Source organism: Hyla sarda, chromosome 8 (genome assembly GCF_029499605.1).
Source record: "Hyla sarda isolate aHylSar1 chromosome 8, aHylSar1.hap1, whole genome shotgun sequence".
Lineage (NCBI taxonomy): Eukaryota > Metazoa > Chordata > Amphibia > Anura > Hylidae > Hyla > Hyla sarda.
Window position 1 is genome coordinate 3132984 of NC_079196.1, and position 23197 is coordinate 3156180.

At 38.6% G+C, this 23197-nt stretch overlaps 1 protein-coding gene across 2 annotated transcripts in view; it reads left to right on the top strand.

Annotated features, from left to right (window-relative positions):
• Positions 1 to 19470, top strand: part of MARCHF4 (membrane associated ring-CH-type finger 4) — a 106960-nt gene extending 87490 nt beyond the window's left edge. Inside the window, exon 4 of one of the 2 annotated variants that reach the window (XM_056537002.1) lies at positions 18102 to 19470. In XM_056537002.1, the coding sequence (XP_056392977.1) occupies positions 18102 to 18451 (350 nt within the window). In that variant the 3' untranslated portion in view covers positions 18452 to 19470. The remainder of the gene's footprint in view (positions 1 to 18101) is intronic. The other variant, XM_056537001.1, reaches the window with a different exon arrangement.
• The last annotated feature ends 3727 nt before the right edge of the window (positions 19471 to 23197 follow it).

Sequence of the window (23197 nt, forward strand, 5' to 3'; positions counted from 1 at the left end):
TTCATATCAGCCTTATACAAGTGTTTATCTGTCAGCTATATCAGTCTGTGCATGGACCACGCTGTACCTACATACCTGCCACATCAGCGTGAGGTAGGTCTTGTACATTATCCACGCACTCACATGCATATATCTAAGCAGATCACTAGATTAATTTTTTTCCTCCACCCACAGGACGGCAATATACCTACTCTCAAGAGGGAATATTTTCACCAGACCATCACCTACCTATCCTACCTGGGCTTGTTTATCCTAGCACATCTACATATTATTTATACCTCTGTTCGTCGTATCACGACTGTATATATGTATTCAGTGAGATAAGTGACAGGAAATACTACACTCCTGCCTAAATACACTTGTCCCTGAAGAGTTGTCCCTGCCGCCATAAAAAATGCGTCACAACGAAACATGTTGGAAATATGTGGCTTGATTTGTTTCAATATTGTATGCAAGTGTTTTACTGATACCTATGTACTTGCAAACTATATACTCACCGAATTAAGTGCGGAGGCTTTGCAAACCAGCTGGTTCATTACTGGTGGCTTACTGTACCTACTGTACTCGGTGCCTCCATTGCCTCCAGCATCAGGGAGAGATAGGAGGTTCCTGTTGCAGGTTGGCGTTCTCTAGGAGGACCTCCCCGCAGTAACAGGTAGGGGGTCCTAGTGGACTAGAAGGGCCAGTGCAGCCCAACCCTGGTGACCTACCTAGCACCTAGGAATAGCTGTGTTTGATTAAACTGTATAATTCTTGAATCTCGTATATCACTACTAAATATGTGCTAACTTTTTAAAAATTATATACTAATAAAATTATGCTTTTATGACCAAGTGTTTCTTCCTTTACGCAGAACTTTTATTAAGGAAAGCGTTAAATCACATTTATTACCTTTTTTTTATTTATTTTTTTTTTTTTTACACTTTTTTTTTTTTTTTGCAGTGTTACAGCTCCCATAGGGACCTATAACACTGCACACACTGATTGCCAGCACTGTTCACTGCAAAGCCATAGCTTTGCAGTGATCAGTGTTATCGGCAGTCGTTTGCTCAAGCCTGCATCTCGGGCTTGGAGCAATCAATCCCCAAAGGGAGACGCCGAAGGAAGGTAAGAGGAGGACCTCCGCTCGGTCCCAGCTGATTGGGATACTGCATTTTCACTGCGGTGGTCCCGATCAGCCCCATTGAGCAGCCGGGCAGCTTTCACTTTCGTTTTAGACGCGGCGATCAACTTTGAACGCCGCGTCTAAAGGGTTAATAGCACGCAACACCGCAATCGCTGCCGCGCGCTATTAGCCCCTGGTCCCAGCTTCAGATACATGCCGGGACCGACCCGACATGACGCGGGGTCACCGCGTGACCCCACGTTATATCGCGGAAGCCGGCCAAGGACGTAAATATACGTCCTTGGTCATTAAGGGGTGAATATTATATTCTGTTCAGTAAATAACATGAATGTGATTTCAGCTCTGAAGGTGACTGATGTATAACGCAGCCTTGTACAATTATGAATTGTTACATTAAGTGTTTCACATATTAAATCACTATAATTGTCATATAAAATGGCAGATTCTATGCGGCAGACATGTAAATGAAAGAATGTAATTAGCAGGTTTCACTCCGCCACGAGGTCCACCGGTGATGGCGCCGACAGACAATACACAAATTACCGCCAGACGCTTCATTTGCGCAATCATTGCTGCTTGTTAGTCGGATCCACGATGATGAAATGAATTGGAGTTTATTACATTTCAATATTTGCTCTGATAATCCCGGATTGTGGCTGTAGCGTCCTGTGGCGGAGTTCTCCCGTATATAACCAGGACTGATAAGTGGTCGACACGCTCATTGTGCAGTCACTGTCCTGCTCTGATGGCGGGGATCGGAGTAATTAACCATTTATGTGATCATGTGACCCTATGTTCAGTGAGTGAGATGGGCCGACGAGTCTGCTCTCCCCCCCCCTCCCCCTTCCATGACTGATGTCATAAATTATGCAAAATTTGATCTTTTCTTGTGGCACCAACTTTATGTAATTCAAAAATTTTTGGATATGTAACTTTTTACAAGTTTACCAAGTGGGTGGGGCTTCAGAAAAAGGGGCATGGCCTCCCATCCCCACCAAATTTACCATATATTATGCTTTTAAGCAGGTGTAAGTTTTGTACTGTCTATGATATGTGTGGGTGGGGTATTGCAGAAAGGGGGCGGGATCATCTGCTCCAGCTGGAGTTACTTAAAGGGGTACTTCAGGGAACTAAACCCATAGCCCATATTTTCCTTCTAATCAACCTATTAAATTGTCTAAATACCATTCATTATATAGAACAGTTTTCCCTCTTTGGTTGCCACTGAGTGAAGTGAGGGAATGACATCATCCAGCAATCCACTCTGTTTCTGTCCACATCCCTCTCTAAAAGCAGCCCCCACCCTCCTGAGAGACACAGACCATGTGGTTTCTGCCCATCTTACACACAGCTGACTGGAAACAACCAACATCTTCTGCTTCACTCCGGGGTTGATTACCTTCTGAAGGCTATGGACACGTTTCACAGATTTTTTTTTTTTGTACTTTGTCTTTCTAAATAAAAACTTATGTAACTATAAATATTCTAATTTAAAGGATTTAATTGTAGAAAATAACATCTGGTCAAAATAACAAAAAAATGATGATGAAGGACGAAAAGATCTGTAATTGTCAGGAATAATGATGGAGGACGAGGAGATCTGTAATTGTCAGGAATAATGATGGAGGACGAGGAGATCTGTAATAATTGTCAGGAATAATGATGGAGGACGAGGAGATCTATAATAATTGTCAGGAAAAATGATGGAGGACGAGGAGATCTGTAATAATTGTCAGGAATAATGATGGAGGACGAGGAGATCTGTAATAATTGTCAGGAATAATGATGAGGACGAGGAGATCTATAATAATTGTCAGGAATAATGATGGAGGACGAGGAGATCTATAATAATTGTCAGGAAAAATGATAGACGAGGAGGAGATCTGTAATAATTGTCAGGAATAATGATGGAGGACGAGGAGATCTGTAATAATTGTCAGGAATAATGATGGACGAGGAGATCTGTAATAATTGTCTGGAATAATGATGGAGGACGAGGAGATCTGTAATAATTGTCAGGAATAATGATGAACGAGGAGATCTGTAATAATTGTCAGGAATGATGATGGAGGACGAGGAGATCTGTAATAATTGTCAGGAATAATGATGGAGGACGAGGAGATCTGTAATAATTGTCAGGAATAATGATGAGGACGAGGAGATCTGTAATAATTGTCAGGAATAATGATGGACGAGGAGATCTATAATAATTGTCAGGAATAATGATGGAGGACGAGGAGATCTGTAATAATTGTCAGGAATAATGATGGAGGACGAGGAGATCTGTAATAATTGTCAGGAATAATGATGAGGACGAGGAGATCTGTAATAATTGTCAGGAATAATGATGGACGAGGAGATCTGTAATAATTGTCAGGAATATTGATGAGGACGAGGAGATCTGTAATAATTGTCAGGAATAATGATGAGGACGAGGAGATCTGTAATAATTGTCAGGAATAATGACGGAGGACGAGGAGATCTGTAATAATTGTCAGGAATAATGACGGAGGACGAGGAGATCTGTAATAATTGTCAGGAATAATGATGGACGAGGAGATCTGTAATAATTGTCAGGAATAATGATGGAGGACGAGGAGATCTGTAATAATTGTCAGGAATAATGATGAGGACGAGGAGATCTGTAATAATTGTCAGGAATAATGATGAGGACGAGGAGATCTATAATAATTGTCAGGAATAATGATGGAGGACGAGGAGATCTGTAATAATTGTCAGGAATAATGATGGAGGACGAGGAGATCTGTAATAATTGTCAGGAATAATGATGGAGGACGAGGAGATCTGTAATAATTGTCAGGAATAATGATGGAGGACGAGGAGATCTGTAATAATTGTCAGGAATAATGATGGAGGACGAGGAAATCTGTAATAATTGTCAGGAATAATGATGGAGGACGAGGAATAATGATGGACGAGGAGATCTGTAATAATTGTCAGGAATAATGATGGAGGACGAGGAGATCTGTAATAATTGTCTGGAATAATGATGGAGGACGAGGAGATCTATAATAATTGTCAGGAATAATGATGGAGGACGAGGAGATCTGTAATAATTGTCTGGAATAATGATGGAGGACGAGGAGATCTATAATAATTGTCAGGAATAATGATGGAGGACGAGGAGATCTATAATAATTGTCTGGAATAATGATGGAGGACGAGGAGATCTATAATAATTGTCAGGAATAATGATAGACGAGGAGATCTGTAATAATTGTCAGGAATAATGATGGAGGACGAGGAGATCTGTAATAATTGTCAGGAATAATGATGGACGAGGAGGAGATCTATAATAATTGTCAGAAATAATGATGGACGAGGAGATCTATAATAATTGTCTGGAATAATGATGAGGACGAGGAGATCTGTAATAATTGTCAGGAATAATGATGGACGAGGAGGAGATCTGTAATAATTGTCAGAAATAATGATGGACGAGGAGATCTGTAATAATTGTCAGGAATAATGATGGACGAGGAGATCTGTAATAATTGTCTGGAATAATGATGGACGAGGAGATCTGTAATAATTGTCAGGAATAATGATGGACGAGGAGGAGATCTATAATAATTGTCAGGAATAATGATGGACGAGGAGATCTATAATAATTGTCAGGAATAATGATGGAGGACGAGGAGATCTGTAATAATTGTCAGGAATAATGATGGAGGACGAGGAGATCTGTAATAATTGTCAGGAATAATGATGAGGACGAGGAGATCTGTAATAATTGTCAGGAATAATGATGGACGAGGAGATCTGTAATAATTGTCAGGAATAATGATGGAGGACGAGGAGATCTGTAATAATTGTCAGGAATAATGATGGAGGACGAGGAGATCTGTAATAATTGTCAGGAATAATGATGGACGAGGAGATCTGTAATAATTGTCAGGAATAATGATGGAGGACGAGGAGATCTGTAATAATTGTCAGGAATAATGATGAGGACGAGGAGATCTATAATAATTGTCAGGAATAATGATGGAGGACGAGGAGATCTGTAATAATTGTCAGGAATAATGATGGAGGACGAGGAGATCTGTAATAATTGTCAGGAATAATGATGGACGAGGAGATCTGTAATAATTGTCAGGAATAATGATGGAGGACGAGGAGATCTGTAATAATTGTCAGGAATAATGATGGAGGACGAGGAAATCTATAATAATTGTCAGGAATAATGATGGACGAGGAGATCTATAATAATTGTCAGGAATAATGATGGACGAGGAGATCTGTAATAATTGTCAGGAATAATGATGAGGACGAGGAGATGTGTAATAATTGTCAGGAATAATGATGGAGGACGAGGAGATCTGTAATAATTGTCAGGAATAATGATGGACAAGGAGATCTGTAATAATTGTCAGGAATAATGATGGAGGACGAGGAGATCTGTAATAATTGTCTGGAATAATGATGGAGGACGAGGAGATCTATAATAATTGTCAGGAATAATGATGGACGAGGAGATCTGTAATAATTGTCAGGAATAATGATGGAGGACGAGGAGATCTATAATAATTGTCAGGAATAATGATGGACGAGGAGATCTGTAATAATTGTCAGGAATAATGATGGACGAGGAGATCTGTAATAATTGTCAGGAATAATGATGGACGAGGAGATCTGTAATAATTGTCAGGAATAATGATGGACGAGGAGATCTATAATAATTGTCAGGAATAATGATGGACGAGGAGATCTATAATAATTGTCAGGAATAATGATGGAGGACGAGGAGATCTGTAATAATTGTCAGGAATAATGATGGAGGACGAGGAGATCTGTAATAATTGTCAGGAATAATGATGAGGACGAGGAGATCTGTAATAATTGTCAGGAATAATGATGGACGAGGAGATCTATAATAATTGTCAGGAATAATGATGGAGGACGAGGAGATCTGTAATAATTGTCAGGAATAATGATGGAGGACGAGGAGATCTGTAATAATTGTCAGGAATAATGATGGAGGACGAGGAGATCTGTAATAATTGTCAGGAATAATGATGAGGACGAGGAGATCTGTAATAATTGTCAGGAATAATGATGGACGAGGAGATCTATAATAATTGTCAGGAATAATGATGGAGGACGAGGAGATCTGTAATAATTGTCAGGAATAATGATGGACGAGGAGGAGATCTATAATAATTGTCAGAAATAATGATGGACGAGGAGATCTATAATAATTGTCTGGAATAATGATGAGGACGAGGAGATCTGTAATAATTGTCAGGAATAATGATGGACGAGGAGGAGATCTATAATAATTGTCAGAAATAATGATGGACGAGGAGATCTATAATAATTGTCTGGAATAATGATGAGGACGAGGAGATCTGTAATAATTGTCAGGAATAATGATGGACGAGGAGGAGATCTATAATAATTGTCAGAAATAATGATGGACGAGGAGATCTGTAATAATTGTCAGGAATAATGATGGACGAGGAGATCTGTAATAATTGTCTGGAATAATGATGGACGAGGAGATCTGTAATAATTGTCAGGAATAATGATGGACGAGGAGATCTGTAATAATTGTCAGGAATAATGATGGACGAGGAGATCTGTAATAATTGTCAGGAATAATGATGGACGAGGAGATCTGTAATAATTGTCAGGAATAATGATGGACGAGGAGGAGATCTATAATAATTGTCAGGAATAATGATGGACGAGGAGATCTATAATAATTGTCAGGAATAATGATGGAGGACGAGGAGATCTGTAATAATTGTCAGGAATAATGATGGAGGACGAGGAGATCTGTAATAATTGTCAGGAATAATGATGAGGACGAGGAGATCTGTAATAATTGTCAGGAATAATGATGGACGAGGAGATCTGTAATAATTGTCAGGAATAATGATGGACGAGGAGATCTGTAATAATTGTCAGGAATAATGATGGACGAGGAGATCTGTAATAATTGTCAGGAATAATGATGGAGGACGAGGAGATCTGTAATAATTGTCAGGAATAATGATGAGGACGAGGAGATCTATAATAATTGTCAGGAATAATGATGGAGGACGAGGAGATCTGTAATAATTGTCAGGAATAATGATGAGGACGAGGAGATCTGTAATAATTGTCAGGAATAATGATGAGGACGAGGAGATCTGTAATAATTGTCAGGAATAATGATGAGGACGAGGAGATCTGTAATAATTGTCAGAAATAATGATGGAGGACGAGGAGATCTGTAATAATTGTCAGGAATAATGATGGACGAGGAGATCTGTAATAATTGTCAGGAATAATGATGAGGACGAGGAGATCTGTAATAATTGTCAGGAATAATGATGAGGACGAGGAGATCTGTAATAATTGTCTGGAATAATGATGGAGGCCGAGGAGATCTATAATAATTGTCAGGAATAATGATGGACGAGGAGATCTGTAATAATTGTCAGGAATAATGATGGAGGACGAGGAGATCTGTAATAATTGTCAGGAATAATGATGGACGAGGAGATCTGTAATAATTGTCAGGAATAATGATGGACGAGGAGATCTGTAATAATTGTCAGGAATAATGATGGACGAGGAGATCTGTAATAATTGTCTGGAATAATGATGGAGGCCGAGGAGATCTATAATAATTGTCAGGAATAATGATGGACGAGGAGATCTGTAATAATTGTCAGGAATATTGATGAGGACGAGGAGATCTGTAATAATTGTCAGGAATAATGATGGAGGACGAGGAGATCTGTAATAATTGTCAGGAATAATGATGGACGAGGAGATCTGTAATAATTGTCAGGAATAATGATGGACGAGGAGATCTGTAATAATTGTCAGGAATAATGATGAGGACGAGGAGATCTATAATAATTGTCAGGAATAATGATGGAGGACGAGGAGATCTGTAATAATTGTCAGGAATAATGATGGACGAGGAGATCTGTAATAATTGTCTGGAATAATGATGGAGGCCGAGGAGATCTATAATAATTGTCAGGAATAATGATGGACGAGGAGATCTGTAATAATTGTCAGGAATAATGATGGAGGACGAGGAGATCTGTAATAATTGTCAGGAATAATGATGGAGGACGAGGAGATCTGTAATAATTGTCAGGAATAATGATGGAGGACGAGGAGATCTGTAATAATTGTCAGGAATAATGATGGACGAGGAGATCTATAATAATTGTCTGGAATAATGATGGAAGACGAGGAGATCTGTAATAATTGTCAGGAATAATGATAGACGAGGAGATCTATAATAATTGTCTGGAATAATGATGGAGGACGAGGAGATCTATAATAATTGTCAGGAGTAATGATGGACAAGGAGATCTGTAATAATTGTCAGGAATAATGATGGACGAGGAGGAGATCTATAATAATTGTCAGGAATAATGATGGAGGACGAGGAGATCTGTAATAATTGTCAGGAATAATGAGGATGTGGAGATCTATAATTGTCAGGAATAATGATGGAGGACGAGGAGATCTGTAATAATTGTCAGGAATAATGATGGAGGATGAGGAGATCTGTAATAATTGTCAGGAATAATGATGGACGAGGAGATCTGTAATAATTGTCAGGAATAATGATGGAGGATGAGGAGATCTGTAATAATTGTCAGGAATAATGAGGACGAGGAGATCTATAATAATTGTCAGGAATAATAATGGACGAGGAGATCTGTAATAATTGTCAGGAATAATGATGGACGAGGAGATCTGTAATAATTGTCAGGAATAATGATGGACGAGGAGATCTGTAATTATTGTCAGGAATAATGATGGACGAGGAGATCTGTAATAATTGTCAGGAATAATGATGGAGGACGAGGAGATCTGTAATAATTGTCAGGAATAATGATGGACGAGGAGATCTGTAATAATTGTCAGGAATAATGATGGAGGACGAGGAGATCTATAATAATTGTCAGGAATAATGATGGACGAGGAGATCTGTAATTATTGTCAGGAATAATGATGGAGGACGAGGAGATTTATAATAATTGTCAGGAATAATGATGGACGAGGAGATCTGTAATTATTGTCAGGAATAATGATGAGGACGAGGAGATCTGTAATAATTGTCAGGAATAATGATGAGGACGAGGAGATCTATAATAATTGTCAGGAATAATGATGGAGGACGAGGAGATCTGTAATAATTGTCAGGAATAATGATGGAGGACGAGGAGATCTGTAATAATTGTCAGGAATAATGATGGACGAGGAGATCTATAATAATTGTCAGGAATAATGATGGAGGACGAGGAGATCTGTAATAATTGTCAGGAATAATGATGGAGGACGAGGAGATCTGTAATAATTGTCAGGAATAATGATGGACGAGGAGATCTGTAATAATTGTCAGGAATAATGATGGAGGACGAGGAGATCTGTAATAATTGTCAGGAATAATGATGGAGGACGAGGAGATCTGTAATAATTGTCAGGAATAATGATGGAGGACGAGGAGATCTGTAATAATTGTCAGGAATAATGATGGAGGACGAGGAGATCTATAATAATTGTCAGGAATAATGATAGAGGACGAGGAGATCTGTAATAATTGTCAGGAATAATGATGGAGGACGAGGAGATCTGTAATAATTGTCAGGAATAATGATGGAGGACGAGGAGATCTGTAATAATTGTCAGGAATAATGATGGAGGACGAGGAGATCTGTAATAATTGTCAGGAATAATGATGGAGGACGAGGAGATCTGTAATAATTGTCAGGAATAATGATGGACGAGGAGATCTGTAATAATTGTCAGGAATAATGATGGACGAGGAGATCTGTAATAATTGTCAGGAATAATGATGGACGAGGAGATCTATAATAATTGTCAGGAATAATGATGGAGGACGAGGAGATCTATAATAATTGTCAGGAATAATGATGGAGGACGAGGAGATCTGTAATAATTGTCAGGAATAATGATGGACGAGGAGATCTGTAATAATTGTCAGGAATAATGATGGAGGACGAGGAGATCTGTAATAATTGTCAGGAATAATGATGGATGAGGAGATCTGTAATAATTGTCAGGAATAATGATGGACGAGGAGATCTGTAATAATTGTCAGGAATAATGATGGACGAGGAGATCTGTAATAATTGTCAGGAATAATGATGAGGACGAGGAAAACGATAAAACCGATCCAGCGGTCATTGGACTTACAGATGTAGTGAACTTCACATAGTTAATGGCTGCAACATCGTACAGAAGACACCTATTATCAAGCTTCCAGTCTCATGGCTGTCTACGTCTAATCTCTTGTCTGTCTACCTCCAATCTAATGGTTTTCTACCTCCAATCTCATGGCGGTCTACCTCTAATCCCTTGGCTGTCTACCTCCAATCTAATGGCTGCCTACCTCCAATCTCTTCTACCTCCAATCTAATGGTTTACTACCTCCAATCTAATGGTTTACTACCTCCAATCTAATGGTTTACTACCTCCAATCTAATGGCTGTCTACCACTAGTATAATGGCTGTCTACCTTCAATCTCATGGCTGTCTACCTTCAATCTCATGGCTGTCTACCTTCAATCTCATGGCTGTCTACCTCCAATCTCTTGTCTGTCTACCTCCAATCTCTTGTCTGTCTACCTCCAATCTCTTGTCTGTCTACCTCCAATCTCTTGTCTGTCTACCTCCAATCTAATGGCTGTCTACCTCCAATCTCTTGGCTGTCTACCTCCAATCTAATGGCTGTCTACCTCCAATCTCATGGCTGTCTACCTCCAATCTCATGGCTGTCTACCTCCAATCTCATGGCTGTCTACCTCCAATCTCATGGCTGTCTACCCCCAATCTCATGGCTGTCTACCTCTAATCTCATGGCTGTCTACCTCTAATCTCATGGCTGTCTACCTCTAATCTCATGGCTGTCTACCTCCAATCTAATGGCTGTCTACCTCCAATCTAATGGCTGTCTACCTCCAATCTCATGGCTGTCTACCTCCAATCTCGTGGCTGTCTACCTCCAATCTCATGGCTGTCTACCTCTAATCTCTTGGCTGTCTATCTCCAATCTCATGTCTGTAGGATATAGGGAAAGAAAAGGGGGAGACAGATGGAGCTATATAGTGCCGATTATCCATGATTTTAGCGGAAAATAGGTGTAAAGGTAGGAGAACTGCTCACCTTTTTGAAGGTTGCGCTGAATGCAGGCGCAACATTGTTAAGCGTATTGAGCAGGTTCTTTAGGCTAGTACGTCGAGAGCAGCTCACCGTAGGTCCCGTCGAGGATGGTGGACAATGCAGGGATATAGATGTGGAAGGTGGGAATCCTGGCAGGGGTTCCCTTTTGGCTTCCAGTAGATAACCGACTTTGGCACTTAGAGTGCTACACCGGCAGCGTGATTACACGGGAGTCGGGTGTAGCTTTGTATTTAACTTTTTATTAAGTTCATAAAAAGCGGTCATACATAAAGGACTACGCGTTTCGGAGGGGCTCCCTCCTTCCTCAGGTCCAAGTTACAGTGTGCGGATACAGTGTTTTTAATATATACATACAGGTACATGAATGCATTATCCCATTAGACTTTTGAATTTTGGCGGGTCTGAATGCCATTGGAGGCTGAGTGTGATGTCAGCCTCCAAGGTAAGCTCATGGTGAAGGGGAATGAATGGGCTAGTGCAATAACTCTGTGATTTCAATGGGCCCATTGAAACCAGTATGGGCCCATTGAAACCAGTATGGGCCCATTGAAACCAGTATGGGCCCATTGAAACCAATGGGCCTATTAAGGTCTATGGAGATCTCTCAGCATACAAAACAGAAAGATAAGCAGCATGGTTCCGGCAGTAAGGTGGATGGGAGACCCTGGTGAGGGTTCAAATCCCGGAGTGATACACTATTTAACAGAGTTGTGGTAAATCTTTAATTGAGATTAACTTAATTAGTAATTGACCCATATCTGTCAATCTCAATTAAAGATTAACCACAACTCTGTATCACTCCGGGATTTGAATCATCACCAGGGTCTCCCATCCACCCTACTGCCAGGACCCTGCTGTTTATCCTTCTGTTTTGTATGCCGAGAGAACTCCATAGATCACAATGGGATCACAATGGGATCACAATGGGATCACAATGGGATCACAATGGGATCACAATGGGCAAATAATCAGAGTTATTGCACAGAGTTATTGTACAAATCGGTTATCTACAGGAAGCCAAAGGGAACCCCTGCCAGGATTCCCACCTTCCACATCTGTATCTCTCTACTCTCATGGCTGTCTACCTCCACTCTCATGGCTGTCTACCTCCACTCTCATGGCTGTCTACCTCCACTCTCATGGCTGTCTACCTCTAATCCCTTTGCTGTCTACCTCCAATCTCTTGGCTGTCTACCTCCAATTTCTTGGCTGTCTACCTCCAGTCTCCTGACTGTCTACCTCCAATCTCATAGCTGTCTACCTCCAATGTAGTAATGGCTGTCTACCTCCAGTCTCAGTCTCCTGACTGTCTACCTCCAATCTCATGGCTGTCTACCTCCAGTCTTATGCACAGTTCCTTCTACTATCATGATGGTGTCTATAAACTTCCTCTGGTATCTTTTATGGAGTTTTCTATTCCCCCGTTGATGTCCACAACATATGGGAGGGGGTCCGCACACCCTGATGGGGTCTGATAAGAGATTCCTACAATCCCCTCAGTGATCTGTGGTGAGACGCCTCTGGTCACCGCGCCATGTCTCTTCAGTATTCAAAGCGGTCTCCTCCGTCCACCGCTCATTTAGCTGTTTCCTCATCGCAGCCCAGAAAATCAATAACTAATTCTGAGCAGTGAGAGGAAATAAAAACAGGACGCACTCATCTGTACGGGTGGAGGAATCCAGGGATGTGACACACTGTCCTTACTGAACTCTGGGGGGTGTCATTATATCCTGTACTATGGGGGGGTTATTATATCCTGTACTATGGGGGGGTTATTATATCCTGTACTATGGGGGGTGTTATTATACAGTGAAGATCAAAATTTTGGGCACCCCAGGTAAAAATGTGTATTAATGTGCATAAAGAAGCCAAGGAAAGATGGAAAAATCTCCAAAAGGCATCAAATTACAGATTAGACATTCTTATAATATGTCACCAAAAGTTACATTTTATTTCCATCATTTACACTTTCAAAATAACAGAAAACAAAAAAATGGTGTCTGCAAAAGTTTGGGCACCCTGCAGATTTAATATCTTGTACTGCCCCCTTTGGCAAGTATCACAGCTTGTAGCCAGCCAAGAGTCTTTCAATTCTTGTTTGAGGTATCTTTGCCCAATCTTCCTTACAAAAGTCTTCCAGTTCTTTGAGATTTCTGGGCTGTCTTTCACACACTGCTCTTTTAAGGTCTATCCATAGATTTTCAATTATGTTGCGGTCAGGAGATTGTGAAGGCCATGGCAAAACCTTCAGTTTATGCCTCTTGATGTATTTCCCCGTGGATTTCAAGGTGTGGTTAGGATCATTATCCGTTTGTAGAAGCCATCCTCTCTTTAACTTCAGGTTTTTCACATTTGGCATCAAGTTAGCATCCAAAATTTGCTGAAATTTTATTGAATCCATTTTTCCTTCTACTCGTGAGATGTTCCCTGTGCCACTGGCTGCAATATAACCCCAAAGCATGATTGATCCACCCCCATGCTTAACAGTTGGACAGAGGTTCTTTTCATTAAATTCTGTTCCCCTTCTTCTCCAAATGTACCTTTGCTCATTCTGGCAAGAAAGTTCAATTTTAACCTCATGGGTCCACAGAACTTGTTTCCAAAATGCATCAGGCTTGTCTATATGTTCATTTTCAAAGTTCAAACGCTGATCATTGTGGTGAGGATGTAGAAGAGGTTTTCTTCTGATGACTCTTCCATGAAGACCATATTTGTACAAGTATCTCTTTATAGTGGAATAGTGCACCACAACTCCAGTGTCTGCCAGATCTTTCTGGAGGGATTGTGCAGTCAAACGAGGGTTTTGAATTGTTTTTCTGATATTTTTCTTGGTCTTCCAGATCTTGCTTTAAGTTCCACTGTTCCGGATGACTGCAATTTCTTAATTACATTCCGAACAGAGGATATTGACATCTGAAAACGTTTTGCTATCTTCTTATAGCCTTCTCCAGCTTTGTGAGCATCAACTATTTTCAGTTTCAGATTTCTAGACAACTGCTTAGAAGAACCCATGGTGCTGATTGTTGGGACAAGGTCAGATGAGTCTGGGCATTTAAAACCTTTGAGAGTGACATCACCTGGTCTTCCCAGATGATGATTGAGAACAATCCATAACACTGGCAGGTCTCAGCTTTACAAAGGGGGCAGCGCATGCTATAAATTCTGCAGGGTGCCCAAACTTTTGCAGCCGCCATTCTTTATTTTTCTGGTATTTTGAAAGTGTAAATGATGGAAATAAAATCTAACTTTTGGTGACATATTATAAGAATGTCTAATCTGTAATTTGATGCCATTTGGAGATTTTTTTCTTCTTTATGCAGATAAATACAAATTTTTACCTGGGGTGCCCAAACGTTTGATCCTTACTGTATCCTTTACTATGGGGGTGTTATTATATCCTGTAGTATGGGGGTGTTATTACTGTATATTCTTGTATATAGGAGCCAGTATTATAGTAGTTATATTCTTGTATATAGGATCAGTATTATAGTAGTTATATTCTTGTATATAGGAGCAGTATTATAGTAGTTATATTCTTGTATATAGGAGTAGTATTATAGTGGTTATATTCTTGTATATAGGAGGCAGTATTATAGTAGTTATATTCTTGTATATAGGAGCAGTATTATAGTAGTTATATTCTTGTATATAGGAGCAGTATTATAGTAGTAATATTCTTGTATATAGGGGCAGTATTATAGCAGTTATATTCTTGTATATAGGGGCAGTATTATAGTAGTTATAGTCTTGTATATAGGATCAGTATTATAGTAGTTATATTCTTGTATATAGGGGCAGTATTATAGCAGTTATATTCTTGTATATAGGGGCAGTATTATAGCAGTTATATTCTTGTATATAGGGGCAGTATTATAGCAGTTATATTCTTGTATATAGGAGCAGTATTATAGTAGTTATATTCTTGTATATAGGAGCAGTATTATAGTAGTTATATTCTTGTATATAGGGGGCACTTTATAGTAGTTATATTCTTGTATATAGGAACAGTATTATAGTAGTTATATTCTTGTATATAGGGGCAGTATTATAGCAGTTATATTCTTATATATAGGAGCAGTATTATAGCAGTTATATTCTTGTATATAGGGGCAGTATTATAGCACTTATATTCTTGTATATAGGGGCAGTATTATAGCAGTTATATTCTTGTATATAGGAGGAAGTATTATAGTAGTTATATTCTTGTATATAGGAGGCAGTATTATAGTAGTTATTTTTTGTATATAGGAGCAGTATTATAGTAGTTATATTCTTGTATATAGGAGCAGTATTATAGTAGTTATATTCTTGTATATAGGAGCAGTATTATAGCAGTTATATTCTTGTATATAGGAGGAAGTATTATAGTAGTTATGTTCTTGTATATAGGAGCAGTGTTATAGTAGTAATATTCTTGCATATAGGAGGCAGTATTATAGTAGTTATATTCTTGTATATAGGAGCAGTATTATAGCAGTTATATTCTTGTATATAGGAGGAAGTATTATAGTAGTTATGTGTACTCAAGTAGAAAACAGACATGGTGCACATCCACAGTCTTGGCCAATGATCCAATTGCTTCTCAGCATTATTTCAAAAACTAACAGGTTGTTATTATACATTTTTGATCAAAAAGTACAAGCCCACTCGCCACGTCAAGGCCACCTATTTAGAGTGGGTCCCTAACATCCCTAGCATAAAATAGCATAGCACTGGGCGGCGACCACCCCATCCCCTAACCCCCCCCCCCCCCTCCCCATGGGCACTGGTGTCGCGGAGGTGGTGGTTGCCACCCAGTGCTACACCATTTTATGCTAGGGACGTTAGGGGCCCAATCTAAATAGGTGGCCTTGACGTGGCGAGTGGGCTTGTACTTTTTGATCAAAAATGTATAACAACAACCTGTTAGTTTTTGATATTATGCTGAGAAGCAATCAGATCATTATACAAGATTGTAGATGTGCGCTATGTCTGTTTTCTACCTGAATTCACATTATAGTAGATATATTCTTGTATATAGCAGCAGTATTATAGTAGTTATATTCTTGTATATAGGAGCAGTATTATAGTAGTTATATTCTTGTATATAGGAGGCAGTATTATAGTAGTTATATTCTTGTATATAGGAGGCAGTATTATAGTAGTTATATTCTTGTATATAGGAGGCAGTATTATAGTAGTTATATTCTTGTATATAGGAGGTAGTATTATAGTAGTTATATTCTTGTATATAGGAGCAGTATTATAGTAGTTATATTCTTGTATATAGGAGCAGTATTATAGTAGTTATATTCTTGTATATAGGAGACAGTATTATAGTAGTTATATTCTTGTATATACGAGCAGTATTATAGTAGTTATATTCTTGTATATAGGAGTAGTATTATAGTAGTTATATTCTTGTATATAGGAGGTAGTATTATAGTAGTTATATTCTTGTATATAGGAGCAGTATTATAGTAGTTATATTCTTGTATATAGGAGCAGTATTATAGTAGTTATATTCTTGTATATAGGAGACAGTATTATAGTAGTTATATTCTTGTATATACGAGCAGTATTATAGTAGTTATATTCTTGTATATAGGGGCAGTATTATAGTAGTTATATTCTTGTATATAGGAGCAGTATTATAGTAGTTATATTCTTGTATATAGGAGTAGTATTATAGTAGTTATATTCTTGCATATAGGAGGCAGTATTATAGTGGTTATATTCTTGTATATAGGAGCAGTATTATTGTGGTTATATTCTTGTATATAGGAGCAGTATAATAGTAGTTATATTCTTGTATATAGGAGGCAGTATTATAGTAGTTATATTCTTGTATATAGGAGGCAGTATTATAGCAGTTATATTCTTGTATATAGGGGCAGTATTATAGCAGTTATATTCTTGTATATAGGAGGAAGTATTATAGTAGTTATATTCTTGTATATAGGAGCAGTATTATAGTAGTTATATTCTTGTATATAGGGGCAGTATTATAGCAGTTATATTCTTGTATATAGGAGCAGTATTATAGCAGTTATATTCTTGTATATAGGGGCAGTATTATAGCAGTTATATTCTTGTATATAGGTGCAGTATTATAGCAGTTATATTCTTGTATATATGACGCAGTATTATAGTAGTTATATTCTTGTATATAAGAGCAGTATTATAGTAGTTATATTCTTGTATATAGGAGGCAGTATTATAATAGTTATATTCTTGTATATAGGAGCAGTATTATAGTAGTTATATTCTTATATATAGGAGCAGTATTATAGTAGTTATATTCTTGTATATAGGAGCAGTATTATAGCAGTTATATTCTTGTATATATTAGCAGTATTATAGCAGTTATATTCTTGTATATAGGGGCAGTATTATAGCAGTTATATTCTTGTATATAGGAGGAAGTATTATAGTAGTTATATTCTTGTATATAGGTGCAGTATTATAGCAGTTATATTCTTGTATATAGGAGCAGTATTATAGTAGTCATATTCTTGTATATAGGAGCAGTATTATAGTAGTTATATTCTTGTATATAGGAGCGAGTATTATAGTAGGTATATTCTTGTATATAGAGGCAGTATTATAGTAGTTATATTCTTGTATATAGGAGCAGTATTATAGTAGATATATTCTTGTATATAGGAGCAGTATTATAGTAGTTATATTCTTGTATATAGGAGCAGTATTATAGTAGTTATATTCTTGTATATAGTTTATAGGATCAGTAGTATCGTATATACTTGACATTCTTGTATACTTTATTTAATATGTTTCTGATTCTTTCCAGGACTTATCATCCATGAGGGACCTTCTGTTTATCGGATATTTAAGCGGTGGCAGGCCGTGAACCAACAATGGAAAGTTCTCAACTATGACAAGTCTAAAGATTTGGAGGATCAGAAATTAGGAAGTAGCCAACGTACAAACCAATGCACTTCAACCCAGACTAATAACTCCACCACGGCGGGGACAGCTAATAGTTCCACGCTGGAGGACAGTGGAGGCCATGGCGGTACGATGTCTGACCATCACTGTGCTTACACCTTCTTACACATCCTCAGCCATCTCAGACCACACGAACAGAGGAGTCCGTCTGGGACTAACAGAGAGTTTGTCATGAGGGTGACCACCGTCTGAGGTGACCTAAAGGCCTTATCTGGGAGACGTGTGCCTTGTCTGAAAACCAACGCCTCAAGCTAAACCCTCCGGGGGGCAGGAGGTGTTACAGAGGTCACGGGCTGATGTGCCGGTCCGGTCCATGATGGTTTATCCTAAAGTGCAATATGGACTGGATCCTGAATAAAGACGTAGTATCATGAATATTGCACCAATCTGGAGGATCTCACAGTCACCAAGTCCACATGGGGAGCCGAGGGACCACGTATGGCGTCCACCATCGCTCTCTGTCCGCCGGCTGAGGATCTCCACTCGGTTCTCGGCAAAAATACAGCATAAGCACAAAAGTGTTTTCTTTTACTTGTTTTTTGATAAAAATAGACTCCACGCTCCGGTTTGTATTGTGGAGATTCTGTCTATTCTGATTTAGGTTTTCGCCCCTTGAGGTTCCTATCGAGTGCAGCTCAGAGTCAATGTACAGCAGGTAAAGCCGGGACAATCCTGTCTTAGTATCTTTCCTGGTCAGGCCGGGTTCTTCCCTCTTATTTATAATGGCTTCAGGTCTCCTCCAGATCAGGAGGATTGTGGGTCATCGTATTTCTCTTCTCCTCACGTCTCGGTATTCATTCCCGGTGCTGGGTCCTTACCATGAGAGAATTCATTTTTATTCGCATTTTATTACCGTAGGACAGTATTTCCCAACCAGGGTGCCTCCAGCTGTTGCAAAACTGCATCTCCCAGCATGCCTGGACAGCCAAAGGCTGTCCAGGCATGCTGGGAGATGTAGTTTTGCAACAGCTGGAGGCACCCTGGTTGGGAAACCCTGCCTTTCAGATGTCTTTACATATTTCCTCACATATTCTCCTTCTCAGAGTCAGGCTGCAGCAGGTAAAGCCCAAACAATTTTGCACATTCACATTTTCTTTAGGAAAACATTATTATTATTATAAAAAAAAAATTGTTGTTATTATTAATAATAACAATAATAATAGCAATAATAACAACAATAATAATAATAATTAGAGATGAGCGAATTTACAGTAAATTCGATTCGTCACGAACTTCTCGGCACGGTAATTGATGACTTATCCTACATAAATGAGTTCAGCTTTCACGTTCTCCAGTGGCTGGAAAAGGTGGATACAGTGCTAGAAGACTCTTTCCTAGGAATGTATCCACCTTTTCCAGCCACCGGAGCACCTGAAAGCTGAACTAATTTATGCAGGATAAGTCAGCAACTGCCGAGCCGAGAAGTTCGTGACGAGTTGAATTTACTGTAAGTTCGCTCATCTCTAATAATAACAATAATATTATTGTTATTGTTGTTATTATCATTGTTATTATTATTTTTAATATTATTATTATTTTGCTTCTGTTATCAGATCCATGATCATCAGAGATATATGGGGGAGATTCATCAAAACATGTCTAGTGGAAAAGTCGACCAGTTGCCCATAGCAACCAATCAGATGACTTCTTTCATTTTTGAAAAGGCCTCAAGAAGCAATCTGGTTGTTATGGGCAACCGGTCGACTTTTCCTCAGCACAGATCTTGATGGGTCTCTCTAATAATCCTTATTTATTTCATCTCAATTATTTTATACTGTCGCTACGTAACGCCATTGATGTCTCCAGTAGGGATGAGCAAAACAATGGGGGAGATTTATCCATCGGCCTGAAACCCTAATTGTCTGGTTGTTCCCACGACGACCGTTCACAGCTCAACTTTCATATCTTCAGCTCTTGTAAAGTGAAAGTTGAGCTGTGATTGGTTCTATGGGTAAAACTGGACAATTAGGGTTTCAGGCTGACTGATAAAGATGGGCCAATATGTTTCAAATTTCCCAAGAAGTTTATATTCGCCAAAATGTAAAACTTATTGAAATGTGTTTTTAGTTAATAATTCAAAATGGTGGCTTTGGCATTAGGTTCAGGGGTTAAAGTTAGGTAGGGTTGGGGTTAGGGTAAGAATTAAAGTAGGGTTAATGTAAGGCTTGAGGTTAGTTAGGCAGGCTTAGGGTGAGTTAGGTAAGGGTTAGAATTAGGTAGAGTTAGGGTTACAGAGGTAGGGTTAGGTTTTGGGTAAGGCTTAGAGTTAGGTAGGGTAAGGTTTAGGGTTAGTGTTCGAGTTAGGTAGTGTTAGTGTAAGGATTTGGGTTGCACAGAGTTAAAGGGGTACTCTGCCCCTAGACATCATATCCCCTTTCCAAAGAATAGGGGATAAGATGTCTGATATCAGGGGGTCCCGCCGCTTGGGACCCCCACGATCTCTCTGCTGCACCCGGTGTTTGTTTAGATCGTCAGGTGCAGCGCCGGAGGCTCGTGACGTAACGCCACGCTCATGACGTCACGGCCACACCCCCTCAATGCAGGTCTAATGGAGGGGGCGTGAAATGACATCCCCTCCCATAGACGTGCATTGAGGGGGCATGGCCGTGACGTAAGGAGCGGGGTGTGACCGTGAGGTCACGAGCCTCCGCCCCCCCATCGCCAGTCATCCGGCATGGTGCGAGGTTCACTCCGTGCACCGAATAAAGAGGTGCCACAGCCGAGATCTTTCGGCTAAGATGTCTAGAGGCGGAGTACCCCTTTAAGTTTTAGATTAGGGTGAGAGTAAAGTAGAGTTCGGTTAATTAGACCCTAAGCTAGCCACTAGCTGCCATTTTAAATTAATAACATTTGGTGGACAATTCTTTAGAAATGGATTTTGGGAAATTTGCACATTTCTAGTCTCCACATTCTGAAGAGAAGGCAGAAGAATCCTATGGTAATCCCTCTACGCAATGGGAATTTTAGATTTTATCTACCGCTCCAAATAACCAAAAAGCATCAATCACTTTCTCTTCTACCAATAAGATTCTTATCGAATCTACAATTGTCCCCGGACCCAATTACTCTAACTAATGACTTCCGATCCAGCGCAGTCTAATTCTTCACATTAAGATACAGAATCTATCACATTGTCCTTATAGTGACAGAAAGTGAGGATTTCAGCCCAAAATCAATAGAAGCTGAAGCTCAGGGTCCGACTGCAGCAGGTAAAGCCGGGATGATTCTGTATAAACTGCAGAAAGTATCTGACAATTGGGATCCGGCTCCTCCCGAGCTCAGATTCTTCACCTCGATGTGTATTCTCCATTTACCCTATTATTGTAATAACAGATTCCTGACTGTATACGGCGCCATTTATTTCTTCATAGTCTGATAGAAGAGAAGATGACTCCAGATGATCTTTATTATTTATTCTTCATTATGTCAGCAGACAGCGGAGTCCGTCTTCTCCTGATGCTCTATGACTGTTCTCTACCCTGGGGCTCTCCAGCTGCTGCAAAACTACAACTCCCAGTGTGATACAGTCAGGGCTTGGAGCTGTAGTTTAGCAACAGCTGGAGAGTCATAGGTTGGGGAACACCACAGTATGAAGCCGGAGTGACACCACTATAACTAGGATAGCTCAAAGAAGACCCCCGCTGCGACAAGTCAAGGTATTACTTATAACACACAACCTGATAGGATGAAGCAGTGTGCAAATAGTAAAGCACAATGTCATAAAGCACAAGGGACGGTAAAATTATTACAACATATATGAAATCAGAACCAAGAATTGGTGGATTTAGGCGTCCACTGTACCACGTGAGCGGGTGAATTAGCCGATGGGAGACGTCATTTAGGGGAATGATACATTGTAACATTGAGAATTCCACAACAAAACCCAATTGGATAACCTGACGGAGTAGCAGAGCTGAGTTTGTCATTCTTTCTTTTGTGATACAGAAGACCCCACATCCCTTTTTTGATATTACAGCAAATCCAGCTCTGCTACATCTAAATGTGTGTATGGGATTTTATAATCACCAGATAACGTGTTATTCATGGACGGCAGAACAAAAAGTCATTGAATTTTATTTATATGTTTTTTTTATTTTTATTTGATCAATTATTACTGCAATAAAAGAGATGAATTGCTCAGTTGTTATTACAAAGTAAACGCCGTTCAAGCTTCGTTTACATGTTCCTCCGTCTTATATATTCCTCCGCCAATGCTGCCATAATTGTGCGAATTGCACCAAATTCACAAAAAAATCACAATTTGCATTTACTCTTGTTGACAATTTACTGGCATAGAAAATTTTGTGCATGGTTTATTTTTCAAACAAATTGGATCACACCCACCAAAAACATATCAAACTGACTCTTCAAAAAGTTTTGTACAAGTGCTTCCACCATTTTTAATCCCAAGTGGTTTGATGTCAATATAATATGATACAAAAATAATAATAATAATAATAACAATATTATTATACTATTACGACCACTAATAATATTAATAATAATAATGTACTTTATTATTATGGCATTATTATTATTATGACATTATAACATTATTATTATTATTATTATAACATTATTATTATTACATTATTATTACGGTATTTTATTATTATTATTATTATTATAACATTATTATTATTACATTATTATTACGGTATTTTATTATTATTATTATAACATTATTATTATTACATTATTATTACGGTATTTTATTATTATTATTATTATAACATTATTATTACATTATTATTAGGGTATTTTATTATTATTATAACTATTATTATTATTACATTATTATTATTATTATTACATTATTATTATTACATTATTATTATTATTATTATTAATTAACTCTATAATTTTTTTTTAATCTGGCTACTAAGAAATCGCTTTGTAAAAGATTTTTGGATGGAAATTCCAAATCGCATTCTTATA